Source organism: Arachis hypogaea, chromosome 17 (assembly GCF_003086295.3).
Source record: "Arachis hypogaea cultivar Tifrunner chromosome 17, arahy.Tifrunner.gnm2.J5K5, whole genome shotgun sequence".
In the NCBI taxonomy this organism is placed as follows: domain Eukaryota; kingdom Viridiplantae; phylum Streptophyta; class Magnoliopsida; order Fabales; family Fabaceae; genus Arachis; species Arachis hypogaea.
The window spans coordinates 102,357,802-102,378,573 of record NC_092052.1 but is presented as its reverse complement, the minus strand read 5'-3'; the positions used below and the strand labels follow the sequence as shown (position 1 = coordinate 102,378,573).

General features: G+C 35.1%; 2 protein-coding genes and 1 long non-coding RNA gene across 3 annotated transcripts; 1 reads left to right on the top strand and 2 right to left on the bottom strand.

Annotated features, from left to right (window-relative positions):
- The first annotated feature begins 12,984 nt into the window (after positions 1-12,984).
- On the top strand, positions 12,985-14,276 carry LOC112767122 (uncharacterized). The gene is made up of 2 exons (XM_029294286.2): positions 12,985-13,556; positions 13,648-14,276. The coding sequence occupies exons 1-2, from the start codon at positions 13,321-13,323 to the stop codon at positions 14,093-14,095; spliced, it is 684 nt and encodes a 227-aa protein (XP_029150119.2). The 5' UTR covers positions 12,985-13,320; the 3' UTR covers positions 14,096-14,276.
- A 715-nt stretch (positions 14,277-14,991) lies between these two features.
- On the bottom strand, positions 14,992-17,248 carry LOC112767123 (uncharacterized). Its single transcript, XR_003815348.2, has 4 exons — positions 16,780-17,248; positions 15,716-15,810; positions 15,483-15,621; positions 14,992-15,044 (listed from the first exon to the last, which is right to left on the bottom strand). It is a non-coding gene; the product is annotated as an uncharacterized lncRNA (long non-coding RNA).
- A 580-nt stretch (positions 17,249-17,828) lies between these two features.
- LOC112764745 (glucan endo-1,3-beta-glucosidase 12) lies at positions 17,829-19,608 on the bottom strand. The gene is made up of 2 exons (XM_025810507.3): positions 18,138-19,608; positions 17,829-18,040 (listed from the first exon to the last, which is right to left on the bottom strand). Exons 1-2 carry the CDS (start codon positions 19,591-19,593, stop codon positions 18,009-18,011), a joined length of 1,488 nt encoding a protein of 495 aa, XP_025666292.1. The 5' UTR covers positions 19,594-19,608; the 3' UTR covers positions 17,829-18,008.
- Between the last annotated feature and the right edge of the window lie 1,164 nt (positions 19,609-20,772).

Genomic DNA, 20,772 nt, shown 5'->3' with positions numbered 1-20,772 from the left:
GTTCCTTCAACGGCAGCAGTCCTCTCTAGCACCTGGGATGGTGATGGAAGCATACTCCCTCTCCTCCCTGATTCGTGATTCTAGCGACGATGAGAGACTTGGGCAGAATCAGAATCGGTGAGATCATCTTCTCCTCTCACGTGCAGCGGTAACGATAGGGGCTCTGGCGGCTACCCTTAGTAATAGCAGCAACACTGATCTCCTTCCCATCCATCTCTTCTCTTTGTCGTTCTTCCTCTTTTTCTCTGTCCTAATCGGTATTGACGGCGGTAAGGGAAGCTTCGGCGGCGGCATACAGCAATCATGGCTCCATCGGTGCACCTTCCTTCTCCCCCACATCCTCTTCTCCTCTTTCGATCCTTCTTCTACTCTCCGTTTTTCCTTGCCCAAACTTTTCACTTCTGTTTTATTTTAGAGGATATGTGGTGAGCGTATTGAAGAAGAAAGAATAACATGTTGGGGGTGTTTATGCGTGTGTAGATAAGTAAGAGGTGAGTGTATGCGTGTGTGAATGATTGGTCACGGAGTATACGTATTAGATAATAATGGTACGTATAAAATAAGAAACATAGGACTAGGGTTCAAGTAAAATATATTCGAGTAACTCAGAAATTTTACAAAATATTCGAAATAAAATAATAATTTATGATTTAAATATAATACTGTAAAAATTACTTTCAAAACACATAAAATTTTATTTATTAATTTATCAAGGAGTTCAAATAATTATTTTTAATTTAAATTATAAAATGAACGTATTAATCACATTCTATAAAATACAGTTTAAATTCAAAATATTAATTATTCAATTTAAATAATATGACTTTTCATTATTTTTCCATCACCAAAATTTTAATTTTCAAATTATATAAAATAATTAATTATAAAAATTTACACAAGAATATTAATTAACTTAACTCCAATTATTCATAAAACTAATTTAATTACTCTTAATAGATTATTTTATAAAAATAAAGAGTTCAAATTAATAATAAATCATAATTTATTTATAATAAACTGCACAAGTTTTATTTTTCAATTATTAAAATTACGAAAAATATTCAATTATAATAAAATTATATAAGAATTTTAATTGATTTAAAATCAACTTACCTTATAATAATTTAATTAATTTTATTAAAATAGTTTCTAATAATAAACAAACTAAATTAATAAAATAAATCACAATTTTATTTATAATAGGATTTTAAAAAATACATGGATGTTACACAACAAGTAAGTGTCGCAAAGAGTAGAAGAGAACAAAACAAATCTACCCACAGAAAAGCAAAAACAGGAAAGATGTGCAAAAAGAAAGAAGAATGACTGTTCATATTTGATGAGTAAGATGGAGTGAAAAGTGAAAGGTAAAATAGAATAAAAGCTATTTACTTTAAGATAATGTTGCATTTAAACTTAAGTTAAAGTTGCACTTATTACCAGAGAGAGAATTTAAAAGTGGGCTGACAATTCACAAATTTATCCTTATAATATTAGTATATTATAATTTATAAAAGATATTAATATAATTTCACTTGAATATAATTTTTTCTCTTTTTATTTTTTCTTTCATTCAAATAAAAAAATTTTATATTTTTTTATTTTTTTCATCCAAACAACAACAAAAAATTAACTTTTTTTCTAATTTTTTTCTCATTTTTTTTATCTATTTTTTTTTCTCCTTTTTCATCTTGCATCCAAAAAAAATATTAGAGTCCTAAATTGAAGAACAAACCAAATTCACAAACCAAATTCATAAACTCCAATACTGACAAAAAGCCAGGATCCAAAAATTTGAATTGGGAACACTATTCTAAACAAATAGTAACGCAATAGAATCACAAATAAATGAAAATCCGACATTATGATAACCCATTAGACGCGCCAGAACGGTAACGTAGCAAATCCTAAAACTGTTGAATCCAAACGTTACAGACGTAATTAAAAAGCACTAAATACTAGAAAATAATACTATCCGAAGAGGCCGAGATAAAAAGGAAAGAGACTCAGCAAATAAAGACACTTAATCCATATCTTCTAAAAACATTACTGACTTTAATATGAGAAGGTGTTTGCTACGGTAGGATGATAAATTAATACGTACCGATACGTTTAAAATATGAACAAATAACAATAAGACATGTGGAATTTATTTTTCACGTCAGCATTTTTTTTTTTTAAAAATATATAGTATATCACCACATTTACTAAAACACCCTTTTAATTAAATAAAAATAAAAAATATTTATTTATTTAATTTTATAGAAAGACTTAAACATCCTTCCTTTATTTGATTAGACAAAAATACTCTTTGAATACCCCTATCTTAACACCTTCTTCCCAAATCAAAAAAGGAAGTTGAAACAGAAACCCTAGCTTCTCCACCACCGTAGCAAGGACTCCCGCCGTCCGTCGCTCTTAGGCACTACCATCGTCGTCTGGTCGTACGTGCTTCTTCCTCCTTCAAGAATCGCAGCTTCTTCTTCCTCGACCTCGGCGCGTCAGTTCCTGGTATTCATCTGCTCCATCGCGCTCCTGCCGCCGTCCGTCGGGCGCTTAGTCACTATCGTCTTCGTCTGGTCGTCGCAGATTTTTCCAACCCAGCACCGTCTTCTGAGTTGTGTTCGTCGCCTGGCCTCTGTCTCCGTCACGATTCTGCCCCCCTCTTCTCAGACTGCTCAGAAGAAAAATCCATCTCCATTCCAGTTTCCTTTCTTCGAGTTCAGAGAGCAGAAGCTCAACCAAGAAAAAAACCTTAGACTTCGACGGTCAGTTCACTGCTAACTTCTTCTTCGCTTTTTATTTATGCCATTTTCAATGATTATTTGATTACTGAATATTTGAATGTTTTGCATTTTAATTTTTATTGAATGATTATTTGATTACTAATGAGCTCTAGTTCTGCTGTGTTGCTATTTTTGTGTGTTGTGATATTTTTTTGAATGATCTTCTACTGTGGTGCTGTTTTGTGTGTTGTTGTGTTGCTTTTTTATGTGTTCTTTATTTTTTATTGACATGCATCTGAGTGATATCACCACTGAAACTTAACTACTTGCTATGCTCATATGCTTTTGATTTTTGAATGTCATGCCACTTGTTATGTTGCTGCTGCTGTTTTAATGTTTTTTAACTTCTGAATGTGCTGTTTTTGAATTTTTGTTGATAGATTTATTGATTTTAGGATTTAGGGTGATTATATGTTGCTGTATTCTAACTTTAGTTGCTGATTATTGTTGATTTCTGGCTCTGTTTAGTATGTTGTGCTGATTGTTCTTGATTTTTGGCTCTGTGAGTGTTGTTCTGTTTTTGGTCTGTATTTGATCTTGTTCAAATTTTATGATTTTGTTACTGTCTCCTGAAAGTTGGGTTTCTTTTTCTAATATGCTTAACATCAGAAAGATTTAGAAAAATTTGTTACTCTTTGTTAAGAATGTGCTGAAACTTTGTTAAAATTTGGCTGAAAATTTTGTTATAAGATAGATAGATAGATGGATAGATAGATAGATAGATAGCTTTTGATATGAATATCCAGTGGTTCCTCTTAATCTTGTATGTTTATTACCAGATCCTTTCGGTATCATTTTGTCAAGATTACATTGCTTCAGTATATGAATTAATTTAGTACTATATTTTTTATAACTGTTGCATGTTATGTTCGAATAGGATAGAGGTTTCTTAGTGTTGCGGTTGCTGATTGTAGATTTACTTGCACTTTCTGATTATATGCTGTTTATGTGTAGGTTGCGGTATTGTACGTTCATGATAAATTTACATGGGTGAAAGGGCTCGTTCTCTGCACTATTCTGTTTGGTGTCAGTTTATTCAACTGGTACAAGTAAGTCATCAGCAAACTTGTCTTCCAAAATTCTTTTTCCTTTAATTCTATTATGCTTGTTTATATGTTTTTTTGGTCTATTTTTCTATTTTAGATATCTGAAGCTTTAGAAGGGCCATTTTGGTGAAGGCGAGGTGGCAGTGCTTCACACAACAGATTCTGCTGGCAAATATGTTATTCTTGAGGAGATGGATGAGCAGGATATCTGAAACCTTCATAGCAACATCTTCAAAGTAAGTCCCTCAGTTGGACTGTTGTTAAGTGATGCATGAAGCTGTAATAACTTATTTATCTACAGATATATATAAATTGACTTTCCCTTTTTAATCATAAGATCATTAGTGCTTGTCTTGGTCATCTCAGGGCTTGAATGTTGATGTTATCAACTACTACTGCTATATGACACTCATTAATACTGTCAATGAAGAAATGTACCACTTTTATTGTGCACCTTTCTTGTACACTTTCGTTTATGATATAAAAGAGGAATTTTTTTTATCTTTTCTCACTTTTTATCAATCACTTTTAATAGGTATATAAGAGAAGTGTATACTAACTACTAAGTAGTGCATATAAGATCTCTCAGTTGCTATATTTGTGTAGCTCCTACGACTCGCCTGCTGACCGACTTCATGTCATGTTTTCAGCAGTTATTATAGTTATTCATCTTTATACTTTTTGTGGCAGGGTTGGAGAAGGGACCTTCTCAGTTTCTTAGTTGATTACACAAAAAAAAAATGGAAACATGGATATCATTTGAACTTGTATCTGTGTTGTTGTCACATATCTTTTAAGGTTGCTATACCTTGATATACATTGAGATGGCGTATCCACTTTTGTAAATTCTTTTTTGTTCTAATAAAATCTCTGTTCCCCAAAAAAAAAGTGGATTTGTTATAGATAAATCTTTTGTTTTTTGGTTTTACTTTTGTATAGGGGAATGCTTATCCCCAATTTGTATTTTCCTTCTCCTCATCTTAATGAAATTGTTTTTACACTGTGTTCTAGCTGTTAATGTTGGTAAAAAATGGTCTTCTATTTTAATTTATTTTATTGAAATCTCATATTCCCGAAGAAGCTCCTCCAGATTCAGTTGTTCGGTAGAAATTCACAAACACAGCACTCTGTACTATGTTAACAAGATTCAACAGTGATGTTAGTTGTATTTTTATTATGTTTGATTATCTCAGATCAAGAGCATATCAAAAATTGCTCTGGCTTTAGGATAGTTGATTTATATCAATTGATTTTGCAAAGAGCTGAGTGAATATTCATCAAAGGCCTTTAATGTAATTCATAACTGTTAAAATATTCTGATCTCATTTTGAGCCAGAATCATAAAATATATAGTTCTTACATTGGATGCCATATAGATTGAATCTTCTTTTTGTAATTTTCCAAATTCCATATTACGAGAGTAAAGAAAAACATATTTACATGAACCAGAAATGACTATGCTGAGAATGGAAGACTTAATTGAAGCCTAAGTAATTCCATTGAAAGCATGCCTATTTTTACAACTAGAGTATGTACATAACTTTGAAATATGCTAAACAAAAGGAAATTACATATATCTAAATCAAAGAATATTTTTTTTCTTCTTCTTCTTCATAATCAAATGCAAAGTGCAATCTGATTAGACACTAGAAATGTGATCAGTGCCAATATCTGATCCAATAGTAGATCTATGAAATGTGAAAGATTCAGCCAATTTCACTGCATCTGAGACTCTAAGCCTTGTTCCTTGTTGACCTACAACAGTGGCTGTAACCTTAACTGCTATTGAACCTATGCTTTTCAAATCAGATATGCCTCTTAGAACACCATAAAGTATGCCGCATGCATATGCATCTCGGGCACCACAAGTATCTACCGGAACACATGGAAATGGGAGAATGTATACGGCTTCACCCTTTAGACTGATGTAGGAGCCTCTATGACCGTTAGTTACTGATACTAGCGAAACAAAATGGCTTAGATACCTTGTAACCAAAGCAGAGCTTTCCTTTGCGTCAAAATTGCAGAGCGCTCTGGCCTCATCACTGTTTGCGAAGATTAAATCCGCATGATTCCCAATAATTTCCTTGATGAAAGAAGAAATTGCAGCATGGAAAGGAATGAACTCTGGGTCTGCATAAATCTATGGAGAATAATGTCAAGTAATAATAATCTTACCAGAAATCATCATAGTGTCTCTCAATGCAGGAGACATCTGAGGTTGTTATCGCAACTAAGGCACCATTACTGCGAGCTTTCTGACATGCTTCTGTTATTGCTCTAATAGTATCGGGTAGTTCAAATAGATACCCTTCAACAAGAAGTATGTTGGTCTTGGTAACCGCATTAGCCAAGATTTTGTCATAGTTAACAGTTGATGATGTACCCTGCCCCCAGATTACAAATATTAGCATCTTCACCGTTGATATGGTGACAGAAAATAAACAAGTTGGAAGAGAAAACTAATAGAAAGCCAAGATAACCATTTTCCACTCCTAGATTGATGCTTAAAAGTAGAAATAAATAATAGTGCATGAAAGAGTAACTGTCAAGTCTTTTTTTTCTTCAATGTACAAAATGGAATACAAAGTGAACAATTCATCTCCAAAACAAAACTCAAGAAACTTTGGGCAACTCACGTAGCTCAACTATTCAACATGCCATTTAGATGTCTCAATGTTCTTTTCATTGTATGGATATACATAAAAACAAAGAGGATCAAAACTATACAAACCAATCCACATATATTTAGAAACAGATTATCAGTTAACAAAGAATCTACAAACTTTTTTTTGTCCTTCCGACACAACCAACTTTAGCTTCAAATTAATTGAGTTGGCTACAAAAAGCTTACCAAGCCAATTGCATATGAGATCTTCTTCTCCAGCATATACAAGAACCATGGATTTCATCCTCAAGAAGAGCCGGGATTCCAACTTCGAGGTTTCTCATCCAGTCCTGCATCATAGCATCATAGACTGTGCTACTACACGAAACAAAGTCCAAGTTCCCAACACCTAAATCATCCCTAACTGTCTTCTCGTTTAAGAATGTCTCTACATTGGAGAAGTCATAACACAGATTTCCCTCGCATTTCTTTCTAATGTCATAGTACTGCAATTTCAATATCACCAAGAATTTATAAAATTATTAAAAAAACTCCAACTCCCCAATATGTGAATTTCTTCTAAGTCAATTCAATCAAGTCACTCACCAAAACATCCAAAACATGTATCCAGAACCATAAGCATAATTCAACCAAATCATATGAAGCCATATAGTAAATTCAATCCAGAATTGTGACAATGTTTTTATATTGAATCAACAGCAGCAAAACAATAATTCACCAAAATAAATACAACAGGTTGGATCAAAACATCAATCTCAGTCAAATTAATAAATTAAACAATTGAATTTATAACTCAATCTTCAGTAGAATTAATTCAATATGAACAGAATGAATTGAAATAAAAATTCAAAATATTAATATCTCAAAATTCAGCATAATCATCAATAATACATCATATGCATGTTCAGAATAAATTTGAAATTTCAGAGGGATAGAGTCAGGGAAATAGAATCAGGGAGTGTTAGAGACTGAGACTTGAGACCTGAGAGGGTTGAAGGCTTGAAGCAGAGAAGAAGACACTTGAAACTTGAGATCTGAGACCTGCGATGGTTGAAGCAGAGAAGCGGCGACGACCCACGGCGAGGAGCAGCGAAGCGGCAATGACCCACGATGAGGAGCAGCGAAGCGGCGCGACCCACAGTGACAAAGCAAGCTTGAACAGAGAGGGCGACAGATAGAGAAAGGAGAGAAGGGTTTGGCAATGAGTTCGAGCTCTGAAGTGGAATGGTAGGTGGTGGGTGGTGGCTGTTGTTGGAATTCGAAGAGAGGAGAGGATTGTTGGTGCTGGACGCGGAGGCTGCGGGAGAGATGAGTGGCTTCAATTGGTGTTTGGTGATTTAGGGTTCAGCTTCAGCACTTGCCTTTCTTCTCTTTTTTTTTTTTTTACACAAAACGGCGACGTTTTAAAGGGTATTTTCCGAACCGGAAACCCTCTAAAAAATCAGACGGTTCTACCGGTTCATCGGTTAACCGTCGGTTCGACTGATTTTTTCACCGGTTTTTTGTCAGACGGTTTCTAGAACTGGGTAGTTGACCAGTTTCCGGTTAACTCGGTTGAACCGGTCAGTTCGGTTCGATTTTTAGAACCATGCTGGTTAGGGTTCCTCTAACCAACGACACCGTTTTGAGCAAATTTTAGAAAACCGGTTGGGTCCGGTTTGATTCGACCGATCGATTCTCAACCGGTTTGACGGTCCAACGACGATTTCTGAATCTTTCGGTTTTGATATATGACCGATTCGTTCTTTATACCGGTACACGGTTCGACCGACCGATTCGAAACAGTTTTCAAAATCTTGGTCTGAACCGCTTTTTCTTCCGATTCACGATTTGACCGGTTCGAACCGTTTTCAGAACTTGGCATTTTTCCCTTATTCCAAAAATCCGGCCAGGTGACGGTTCGGTTTGACCGACCAGTTCTTGGCCGGTTCGACGGTTCAAATGCGGTTTTTTAGATTGGGGGTTTTAACATTTGTCTAAGTTGTTTTTTGTGGTAGTTCATGGTTCAATCGGTTCAACTGGCCAGTCCGAACCGATTTTCAAAAGATAGATTATAACCATTTTCTCATGTTGTTTTTATTTTAAAATGCTTAATACATTTTAGTATCAAATTTTCAATTAAGCTTACGACACAGAAGTGGTTCAAGGAATCAAAATGCTAGAGTGAAAATTAAGCTTCACCTAAATTCAACTATAATCGAACGAAAGACGGAAACATTAATTTTCAACAAGAGTCCATAAAAAATAGAGTGCATAATAATTTTTTAAGTAAAAGAGATGAAACTAACAAGTCTTAGTAGTTAATATAATCTAAACATGACTACATGACAATTACGATTATTTAATTTTTGTTTGACTCCTTTTGTTTATACTTATTGTAATTCCTGGTAGCAGATTCAATGACATTACACAGCATCAAGTTGTGGGGCCTTAGAATCAAATCCAACGCAAGTCGCATCCTTGTACCATGATTAACCTGAAAAATATAAATATTTTAGGTTACCAACAAAATCATACACATTAGCAATTGTAGTAATATTTTTTTAGTAAAAGAAAATTACATTTATTGTATAACTATACGTCTTCCTGTAGTTTGTCATCCAGGTTGCCACCCATACCCTACAATCATTACTGTGTTAAATAAGACGCAGTTAGCTTATGCAGATAAAAATTTGAAAGAGGAAAACACAAATACAGATATTCCTTACGAGCCAGGAGCTTGTTCTCCTGTTTCTAGCATATCCACAAATGCAAAATCAAGTATCCTTGGCCTGAACGGAGTGTTGTATTTATACAACGAGTCATACTTGAGCATATCTTCCAGATACTTTGCCTATTTATATAGGAAAAAAATTAAATAAAGGACGATATTTGAAACCTAAAAAATGTCATAAAAGTGAAAACGGGGGAAAGTTAATTTACCAACTTTACTATACTCGATCTCTTTTACTCTTTATTTGTAGCAATCGGTAGGGAGTCTAGCAGAATTGTTTGATGATTGCACAAGTCAAAAACAACCAGATACCAATGTGTGTTGTTCTCGTTGACAGATAAAAAAATCTAGTACCAACTTTCACGTATTAGAATATTACTAGATACATTTTTTTTAAAAAGGTATAGATCAGTTCATAAAGATAAATGCCATTAAATAATAAAAAAAATTAAAAATACAATAAATCATATACCTTTTTTTGACCTTCATTCCATAAATTCTTTTTGATAATATTTCAACAGAACTTCAATTTTGGTATCACATTGCAGTATGAATTGCTGAATTAATAGTTAGGGGCTGAGTCAGTGACTTAATTATGTTACTTAATTGGTATCACTAACTCAACCCCTAACTATTAATTCAGCAATTCATACTGCAATGTGATACCAAAATTGAAGTTCTGTTGAAATATTATCAAAAAGAATTTATGGGAAAAGTTGATGAAGGTCTAAAAAAGGTATATGATTTATTGTATTTTTAATTTTTTTATTATTTAATGGCATTTATCTTTATGAATTGATCTATACCTTTTTAAAAAAAAAGTATCTAGTAATATTCTAATACGTGAAAGTTGGTACTAGATTTTTTTACCTGTCAACGAGAACAACACACATTGGTATCTGGTTGTTTTTTATTTGTGCAATCATCAAACAATTCTGCTAGACTCCCTACCGATTGCTACAAATAAAGAGCAAAAGAGATCGAGTATAGTAAAGTTGGTAAATTAACTTTCCCCCATTTTCACTTTTATGACATTTTTTTTAGGTTTCAAATATCGTCCTTTATTTAATTTTTTTCCTATATAAATAGACAAAATATCTGGAAGATATGCTCAAGTATGACTCGTTGTATAAATACAACACTCCATTCAGGTCAAGGATACTTTATTTTGCATTTGTGGATATGCTAGAAACAGGAGAACAAGCTCCTGGCTCGTAAGGAATATCTGTATTTGTGTTTTCCTCTTTCAAATTTTTATCTGCATAAGCTAACCGCGTCTTATTTAACATAGTAATGATTGTGGGGTATGGGTGGCAACCTGGATGACAAACTACAGGAAGACGTATAGTTATATAATAAATGTAATTTTCTTTTACTAAAAAAATAGTACTACAATTGCTAATGTGTATGGTTTTGTTGGTAACCTAAAATATTTATATTTTTCAAGTTAATCATGGTACAAGGATGCGACTTGCGTTGGATTTGATTCTAAGGCCCCACAACTTGATACTGCGTAATGTCATTGAATCTGCTACCAGGAATTACAATAAGTATAAACAAAAGGAGTCAAACAAAAATTAAATAATCGTAATTGTCATGTAGTCATGTTTAGATTATATTAACTACTAAGACTTGTTAGTTTCATCTCTTTTACTTAAAAAATTATTATGCACTATATTTTTTATGGACTCTTGTTGAAAATTAATATTTCTGTCTTTCGTTCGATTATAGTTGAATTTAGGTGAAGCTTAATTTTCACTCTAGCATTTTGATTCCTTGAACCACTTCTGTGTCGTAAGCTTAATTGAAAATTTGATACTAAAATGTATTAAGCATTTTAAAATAAAAACAACATGAGAGAATGGTTATAATCTATCTTTTGAAAATCGGTTCGGACCGGCCGGTTGAACCGATTGAACCATGAACTACCACAAAAAACAACTTAGACAAATGTTAAAACCCCCAATCTAAAAAACTGCAATTGAACCGTCGAACCGGCCAAGAACTGGTCGGTCGAACCGAACCGTCACCTGGCCAGATTTTTGGAATAAGGGAAAAACGCCAAGTTCTGAGAACGGTTCAAACCGGTTAAATCGTGAATTGGAAGAAAAAGCGGTTCAGACCAAGATTTTGAAAATCGGTTCGAATCGGTCGGTCAAACTGTGTACCGGTATAAAAAATGAATCGGTCATATATCAAAACCGAAAGATTCAGAAACCGTCGTTGGACCGTCAAACCGGTCCAGAATCGATCGGTCGAATCGAACCGGACCCGACCGATTTTTTAAAATTTGCTCAAAACGGTGCCGTGGAACCCTAACCAACATGGTTCTGAAAATCGAACCGAACTGACTGGTTCAACCGAGTTAACCGGGAACTGGTCAACTACCCGGTCCAAGTAAGCCTAGAAACCGTCTGACAAAAAACTGGTGAAAAACCGGTCGAACCGACGGTTAACCGATGAACCGGTAGAACCGTCCGGTTTTTTAGAGGGTTTCCGGTTCGAAAATATACCCTCTAAAACGTCGCCGTTTTGTGTAAAAAATTAAAAAAAAAAAAGAAGAAAGGCAAGTGCTGAAGCTGAACCCTAAGTCACCAAACACCAATTGAAGCCACTCATCTCTCCCGCAGCCTCCGCGTCCAGCACCCACAATCCTCTCCTCTCTTCGAATTCCAACAATAGCCACCACCCACCACCTACCATCCCACTTCAGAGCTCGAACTCATTGCCGAACCCTTCTCTCCTTTCTCTATCTGTCGCCCTCTCTGTCCGAGCTCGCTTTGTCGCCGTGGGTCGCGCCGCTTCGCTGCTCCTCGTCGTGGGTCATTGCTGCTTCGCTGCTCCTCGCCGTGGGTCGTCGCCGCTTCTCTGCTTCAACCATCGCAGGTCTCAGATCTCAAGTTTCAAGTGTCTTCTTCTCTGCTTCAAGCCTTCAACCCTCTCAGGTCTCAAGTCTCAGTCTCTAACACTCCCTGATTCTGTTTTCCTGACTCTATCCCTCTGAAATTTCAAATTTATTCTGAACATGCATATGATGTATTATTGATGATTATGCTGAATTTTGAGATATTAATGTTTTGAATTTTTATTTCAATTCATTCTATTCATATTGAATTAATTCTACTGAAGATTGAGTTATAAATTCAATTGTTTAATTTATTAATTTGACTGAGATTGATGTTTAGATCCAACCTGTTGTATTTGTTTTGGTGAATTAATTTTTTGCTGCTGTTGATTCAATATAAAAATATTGTCACAATTCTGGATTGAATTTACTATATGGCTTCATATGATTTGGTTGAATTATGCTTATGGTTCTGGATACATGTTTTGGATGTTTTGGTGAGTGACTTGATTGAATTGACTTAGAAGAAATTCACATACTGGGGAGTTGGAGTTTTTTTAATAATTTTATGAATTCTTGGTGATATTGAAACTGCAGTACTATGACATTAGAAAGAAATGCGAGGGAAATCTGTGTTATGACTTCTCCAATGTAGAGACATTCTTAAACGAGAAGACAGTTAGGGATGCTTTAGGTGTTGGGAACTTGGACTTTGTTTCGTGTAGTAGCACAGTCTATGATGCTATGATGCAGGATTGGATGCATGAGAAACCTCGAAGTTGGAATCCCGGCTCTTCTTGAGGATGGAATCCATGGTTCTTGTATATGCTGGAGAAGAAGATCTCATATGCAATTGGCTTGGTAAGCTTTTTGTAGCCAACTCAATTAATTTGAAGCTAAAGTTGGTTGTGTCGGAAGGACAAAAAAAAGTTTGTAGATTCTTTGTTAACTGAGAATCTGTTTCTAAGTATATGTGGATTGGTTTGTATAGTTTTGATCTTCTTTGTTTTTATGTATATCCATACAATGAGAAGAACATTGAGACATTTAAATGGCATGTTGAATAGTTGAGCTACGCGAGTTGCCCAAAGTTTCTTGAGTTTTGTTTTGGAGATGAATTGTTCACTTTGTATTCCATTTTGTACATTGAAGAAAAAAAAGACTTGGCAGTTACTCTTTCATGCACTATTATTTATTTCTACTTTTAAGCATCAATCTAGGAGTGGAAAATGGTTATCTTGGCTTTCTACTAGTTTTCTCTTCCAACTTGTTTATTTTCTGTCACCATATCAACGGTGAAGATGCTAATATTTGTAATTTGGGGGCAGGATACATCATCAACTGTTAACTATGACAAAATCTTGGCTAATGCGGTTACCAAGACTAACATACTTCTTGTTGAAGGGTATCTATTTGAACTACCCGATACTATTAGAGCAATAACAGAAGCATGTCAGAAATCTCGCAGTAATGGTGCCTTAGTTGCAATAACAGCCTCAGATGTCTCCTGCATTGAGAGACATTATGATGATTTTTGGTAAGATTATTATTACTTGACATTATTCTCCATAGATTTATGCAGACCCAGAGTACATTCCTTTCCATGCTGCAATTTCTTCTTTCATCAGGGAAATTATTGGGAATCATGCGGATTTAATCTTCGCAAACAGTGATGAGGCCAGAGCGCTCTGCAATTTTGACGCAAAGGAAAGCTCTGCTTTGGTTACAAGGTATCTGGGCCATTTTGTTCCGCTAGTATCGGTAACTGACGGTCATAGAGGCTCCTACATCAGTCTAAAGGGTGAAGCCGTATACATTCCCCCGTTTCCATGTGTTCCGGTAGATACTTGTGGTGCCCGAGATGCATATGCATGCGGCATACTTTATGGTGTTCTAAGAGGCATATCTGATTTGAAAAGCATAGGTTCAATAGCAACTAAGGTTGCAGCCACTGTTGTAGGTCAACAAGGAACAAGGCTTAGAGTCTCAGATGCAGTGAAATTGGCTGAATCTTTCACATTTCATAGATCTACTATTGGATCAGATATTGGCACTGATCACATTTCTAGTGTCTAATCAGATTGCACTTTGCATTTGATTATGAAGAAGAAGAAGAAAAAAAATATTCTTTGATTTAGATATATGTAATTTCCTTTTGTTTAGCATATTTCAAAGTTATGTACATACTCTAGTTGTAAAAATAGGCATGCTTTCAATGGAATTACTTAGGCTTCAATTAAGTCTTCCATTCTCAGCATAGTCATTTCTGGTTCATGTAAATATGTTTTTCTTTACTTTCATAATATGAAATTTGGAAAATTACAAAAAGAAGATTCAATCTATATGGCATCCAATGTAAGAACTATATATTTTATGATTCTGGCTCAAAATGAGATCAGAATATTTTAACAGTTATGAATTACATTAAAGGCCTTTGATGAATATTCACTCGGCTCTTTGCAAAATCAATTGATATAAATCAACTATCCTAAAGCCAGAGCAATTTTTGATATGCTCTTGATCTGACATAATCAAACATAATAAAAATACAACTAACATCACTGTTGAATCTTGTTAACATAGTACAGAGTGCTGTGTTTGTGAATTTCTACCGAACAACTGAATCTGGAGGAGCTTCTTCGGGAATATGAGATTTCAATAAAATAAATTAAAATAGAAGACCATTTTTTACCAACATTAACAGCTAGAACACAGTGTAAAAACAATTTCATTAAGATGAGGAGAAGGAAAATACAAATTGGGGATAAGCATTCCCCTATACAAAAGTAAAACCAAAAAACAAAAGATTTATCTATAACAAATCCACTTTTTTTTTGGGGAACAGAGATTTTATTAGAACAAAAAAGAATTTACAAAAGTGGATACGCCATCTCAATGTATATCAAGGTATAGCAACCTTAAAAGATATGTGACAACAACACAGATACAAGTTCAAATGATATCCATGTTTCCATTTTTTTTTGGTGTAATCAACTAAGAAACTGAGAAGGTCCCTTCTCCAACCCTGCCACAAAAAGTATAATAACTGCTGAAAACATGACATGAAGTCGGTCAGCAGGCGAGTCGTAGGAGCTACACAAATATAGCAACTGAGAGATCTTATATGCACTACTTAGTAGTTAGTATACACTTCTCTTATATACCTATTAAAAGTGATTGATAAAAAGTGAGAAAAGATAAAAAAAATTCCTCTTTTATATCATAAACGAAAGTGTACAAGAAAGGTGCACAATAAAAGTGGTACATTTCTTCATTGACAGTATTAATGAGTGTCATATAGCAGTAGTAGTTGATAACATCAACATTCAAGCCCTGAGATGACCAAGACAAGCACTAATGATCTTATGATTAAAAAGGGAAAGTCAATTTATATATATCTGTAGATAAATAAGTTATTACAGCTTCATGCATCACTTAACAACAGTCCAACTGAGGGACTTACTTTGAAGATGTTGCTATGAAGGTTTCAGATATCCTGCTCATCCATCTCCTCAAGAATAACATATTTGCCAGCAGAATCTGTTGTGTGAAGCACTGCCACCTCGCCTTCACCAAAATGGCCCTTCTAAAGCTTCAGATATCTAAAATAGAAAAATAGACCAAAAAAACATATAAACAAGCATAATAGAATTAAAGGAAAAAGAATTTTGGAAGACAAGTTTGCTGATGACTTACTTGTACCAGTTGAATAAACTGACACCAAACAGAATAGTGCAGAGACCGAGCCCTTTCACCCATGTAAATTTATCATGAACGTACAATACCGCAACCTACACATAAACAGCATATAATCAGAAAGTGCAAGTAAATCTACAATCAGCAACCGCAACACTAAGAAACCTCTATCCTATTCGAACATAACATGCAACAGTTATAAAAAATATAGTACTAAATTAATTCATATACTGAAGCAATGTAATCTTGACAAAATGATACCGAAAGGATCTGGTAATAAACATACAAGATTAAGAGGAACCACTGGATATTCATATCAAAAGCTATCTATCTATCTATCTATCCATCTATCTATCTTATAACAAAATTTTTAGCCAAATTTTAACGAAGTTTCAGCACATTCTTAACAAAGAGTAACAAATTTTTCCAAATCTTTCTGATGTTAAGCATATTAGAAAAAGAAACCCAACTTTCAGGAGACAGTAACAAAATCATGAAATTTGAACAAGATCAAATACAGACCAAAAATAGAACAAAACTCACAGAGCCAAAAATCAAGAACAATCAGCACAACATACTAAACAGAGCCAGAAATCAACAATAATCAGCAACTAAAATTAGAATACAGCAACATATAATCACCCTAAATCCTAAAATCAATAAATCTATCAACAAAAATTCAAAAACAGCACATTCAGAAGTTAAAAAACACTAAAACAGCAGCAGCAACATAACAAGTGGCATGACATTCAGAAATCAAAAGCACATCAACAGAGCAAGTAGTTAAGTTTCAGTGGTGATATCACTCAGATGCATGTCAATAAAAAATAAAGAACACATAAAAAAGCAACACAGCAACACACAAAACAGCACCACAGAAGAAGATCATTCAAAAAAATATCACAACACACAAAAATAGCAACACAGCAAAACTAGAGCTCATTAGTAATCAAATAATTATTCAATAAAAAATTAAAACGCAAAACATTCAAATATTCAGTAATCAAATAATCATTGAAAATGGCATAAATAAAAAACGCAGAAGAAGTTAGCAGTGAACTGACCGTCGAAGTCTAAGGTTTTTTTCTTGGTTGAGCTTCTGCTCTCTGAACTCGAAGAAAGGAAACTGGAATGGAGATGGGTTTTTCTTCTGAGCAGTCTGAGAAGAGGGGGGCAGAATCGTGACGGAGATAGAGGCCAGGCGACGAACACAACTCAGAAGACGGTGGTGGGTTGGAAGAATCTGCGACGACCAGACGAAGACGATGGTGATTAAGCGCTCGACGGACGGCGGCAGGAGCGCAATGGAGCAGATGAATACCAGGAACTGACACGCCGAGGTCGAGGAAGAAGAAGCTGCAATTCTTGAAGGAGGAAGAAGCACAGACGACCAGACGACGATGGTAGTGCCTGAGAGCGACGGACGGCAGCAGTCCTTGCGGCGGTGGTGAAGAAGCTAGGGTTTCTGTTTCAACTTCCTTTTTTGATTTGGAAAGAAAGTGTTAAGATAGGGGTATTCAAAGGGTATTTTTGTCTAATCAAATAAAGGAAGAATGTTTAAGTCTTTTTATAAAATTAAATAAATAAATATTTTTTATTTTTATTTAATTAAAAGGATGTTTTAGTAAAAGTGGTGATATACTATATATTTAAAAAAAAAATTAAATGCTGACGTGGAAAATAAATTCCACATGTCTTATTGTTATTTGTCCATATTTTATTTGTCCATATTTTAAACGTATTGGTACGTATTAATTTATCATCGTACCGTAGCAAAACCATATGAGAATGTCTTACAAATTACCCACTCAACTTGGTTTTGAACACACCAAAATCAAAATCTCAAGTCTTCACTTCTTCAGTTTGTAAACTCACTTTCGATATAAACTACTGCATTATTATACTCTCATCTCCATTTGAAAATTAAAAAACGTCCTAAAAATCCAAATTGAAGCCTTTGTTCTCTTTTATTTTTCTAATGTCCCGAAGAAGTTCACGTGCCTATCTTCGTTAGGTGTGTCCAAATAAATGGAGCGTGCTATGATGGAGGCAAATTTTCGTCAGACACAAAGGACGAAATAATGAAAACTTTTACAGTGCCAACTGCCAACGGTGAACGAAGAAAAATTGGTTACTTTTTCAACTTAGAAAGTAATCATAAATCATAATGATAAAAAATAAATACAAGCAGTAGCTGTCAACCACTGCTACAAGATAATAAATTAATAACAGCAGTAACATAGCAAGGCAGAGCGCTCCTCCTCGTCCTCCTCGGTGTGTTTTTCCATAGTCCTTACTGTTGAGGATACCGGCACTCACCATAACCTTAACAAAAACAATGAATTAATTAGGACTAATCAAGAAGATGCATGAACTAATAACCTTGATTAATCTAATAAACTAAATCAGTAGAGGAGCTTACTAGGGTCGCTGAAGGTAACAAGGCCAGTGCCCTTGAAGTCGCAGTTCCAGTAGTTTCTACCATGCATCTGGTAATAAGCATTCATAGCAAAGGAGGCGTGAGCAAGAAGCTTGTTTGGCTGAAAGCAGTTACCACCTTCATAAACCTCTCTACAATCAACACCGCCGGGCCCACAGCAAAAGTCCAAAACGCTCTGAAGAACTTTATCATCCGCATGAGGCTTCGCAACACACCAAACCGAAGGACCCCTGACACCACCACCACCACTTAAACCATTTTTCTCGCTGAACCCAAACGACGTCGTTCCGCTGCAAAACTCACAACTCAAATCAACCTCATACACTTTAGATCCATCCCCGTTGAAAATCCCGAAGTTTCTCTCACTCTCGTCACCTTCCTTCTTGTTCTCGTTGAACAGTGCGAACACGAAGATCTCGATTCGGTCCTTAGGCTTCATCGGTGTTCCTTTGTTACTCTGCGCGCGTTCTATCAACCTCGTGTTGTAGATCTTCGCGTTCTGAGGAGTAGCAGCGTTGTCACCCTTGGAAGGCCAACCTGACTCTGAAACCGTTATTTCCAAGCTTCTGTTTCCAAACCCTAGAGCATCAATGGCGGATCTCACAGCATCGATCTGCGCGTCCAGCATGTTGCTGTAGACGTAGCCTTTTGGATCGTGAACACCGGAAGCGTTACCGAGAAGAGCGTAGTCGAGGTTCACGGAGGTAGGGTTGTCTCTGTAGGCGAAGTAAGGGTAAGCGTTGATCATGAAGGGAGCACCGGTATCGGCTAAGAAGGTAACAATGTCGGTCATTACGGGAACGAGGTTCATGGCGAAGGTGGCGGAGGAAGGAGGGAAGGAAGAAGCGAGAACAGCCATGCTGTGCGGCGTTGTGACCTTAATTTTGCGGTCGAGGCCGTGGGAGGCTAGAACGGAGTGGAGATTCTGCATGGCTTTGAACAATGCGTTGGGGTCGAGGTGGTCGTCGTTGTTGTCGATGGTGGTGGTGAGGTACTCGTTGCCGACGGCGATGGCGACGACGGAGGTGGCGGGCAGGAAGGGGAGGATGCGGGTGGAGAGCCAGGAGTGTACAGCGGAGATGTCAGAGCTGATGTTGGCTACGCGGGAGTTCTCGAGGGAGACAATGAGGTCAATGGCGGTGTTGGAGAAAGCTTGGAGGATTTCAGGGTTAGAGTCATAGATCTTAACCTTGTCGATGAGTGTTGACTGAAGAAGCTGTGCTACTTTCTTTGGTGATGGAAGGTTGTTACCCAGCGTGCCATAGTTGATGCCCACTCCCGTAACTGAAACTGGAACCATGAGCAGCGTCAAAAGCAGCAACACCACTGGCTCTATTGAAAGTGGAGGGTGGTAGCTGCCCATGACCAAGTGGTCAATAATGCTGAGGTTTTCTTGGAAGATGACACTTGACAGTATCTCTATTCTCCATCTATCCATATATAATAGACCCACTCGCCACATAACCAAGAGACCATATAAAAAATGGAAAAATATAGATAACAAATAAGATTTTTGAACAATGTATAAATAATATTAATTAATAAAATTAAAAGAATAAATTTAATTAATAATATTAAATTAGAATGTAGTGTATTTTTATTTGACTGGTAATTATTCATGTTGTTCAAAATTTTTATTATTCTTTTAGTACTCCTCGTAAAAAATAATTTCTGCATTTATTAATGCTTACTACTATTATTAACTCCCAAGGAGATAGATACGATACGGTACTGTAGTTGGTAGAAATGGATTCTTAATTTTTTTTAACAAATTGAAGAAATAAAGTATAATTTTTTATTATTAATTTTATAAGTAAAATAAAAAATAAATATAAAAAAAAATAATAAAAAACTAAAAATTACACTTTATGTTCTTAATTTTTTTAATAATTAAAAAAATCTATTTCCATAATTGTATCGTGTTACATTTTATTCATTTAGAATAAAGAGCGTGATTTAAGTAAGTAGGGGTATGTATGTAGTAGTGGGAAGAGAAATTCAAGAAGAGAGGCCAGGGGCAGAGATGGGGGACCCAAGTCAAGTCAAAAAGAAAATAGTGGTGTCGGGGTATAGGGTAACGCGAGACGAGTGAGGTATTAGATATTGCCATATTGGACTTTTGATTTGTGGGTGCTTCTTACTATGCACATTTCCAACAGATTCTTCTTCATCCTCCACGCTTCAACATTTTAAAATTACTTTTATGATTTCCGCTGTTTTTTCTCTACCTACTACTCATGTTTGTCGTATAACGGGATGGAATCAAACAAATCAAATTTCCCTCGTTGCATTCTCATTTGAAGGAGGGAAGCTTTTATTTTATCCTATTCATTTTACAAAGGAGAGGATATCATGCGCATAGTTATCCCGATAATTAATCGGTTATACGACTGAATTGCTGGATTTATCAGGTTAATTCAATTATAATTAAATATTAATTTTTAGATATAATTTATGATATAAAAGAGATAATAAATTAATTATGAGTATAAAATATTTTTTTAATTTAAAATAATAAGAAAAAAAACATAACATAATTAATATATTAAATTTGGTATTAATGTAAATTTATATTTAAAAAAATAAAAAATAAAATTAATTTAAAGTTACTATATAA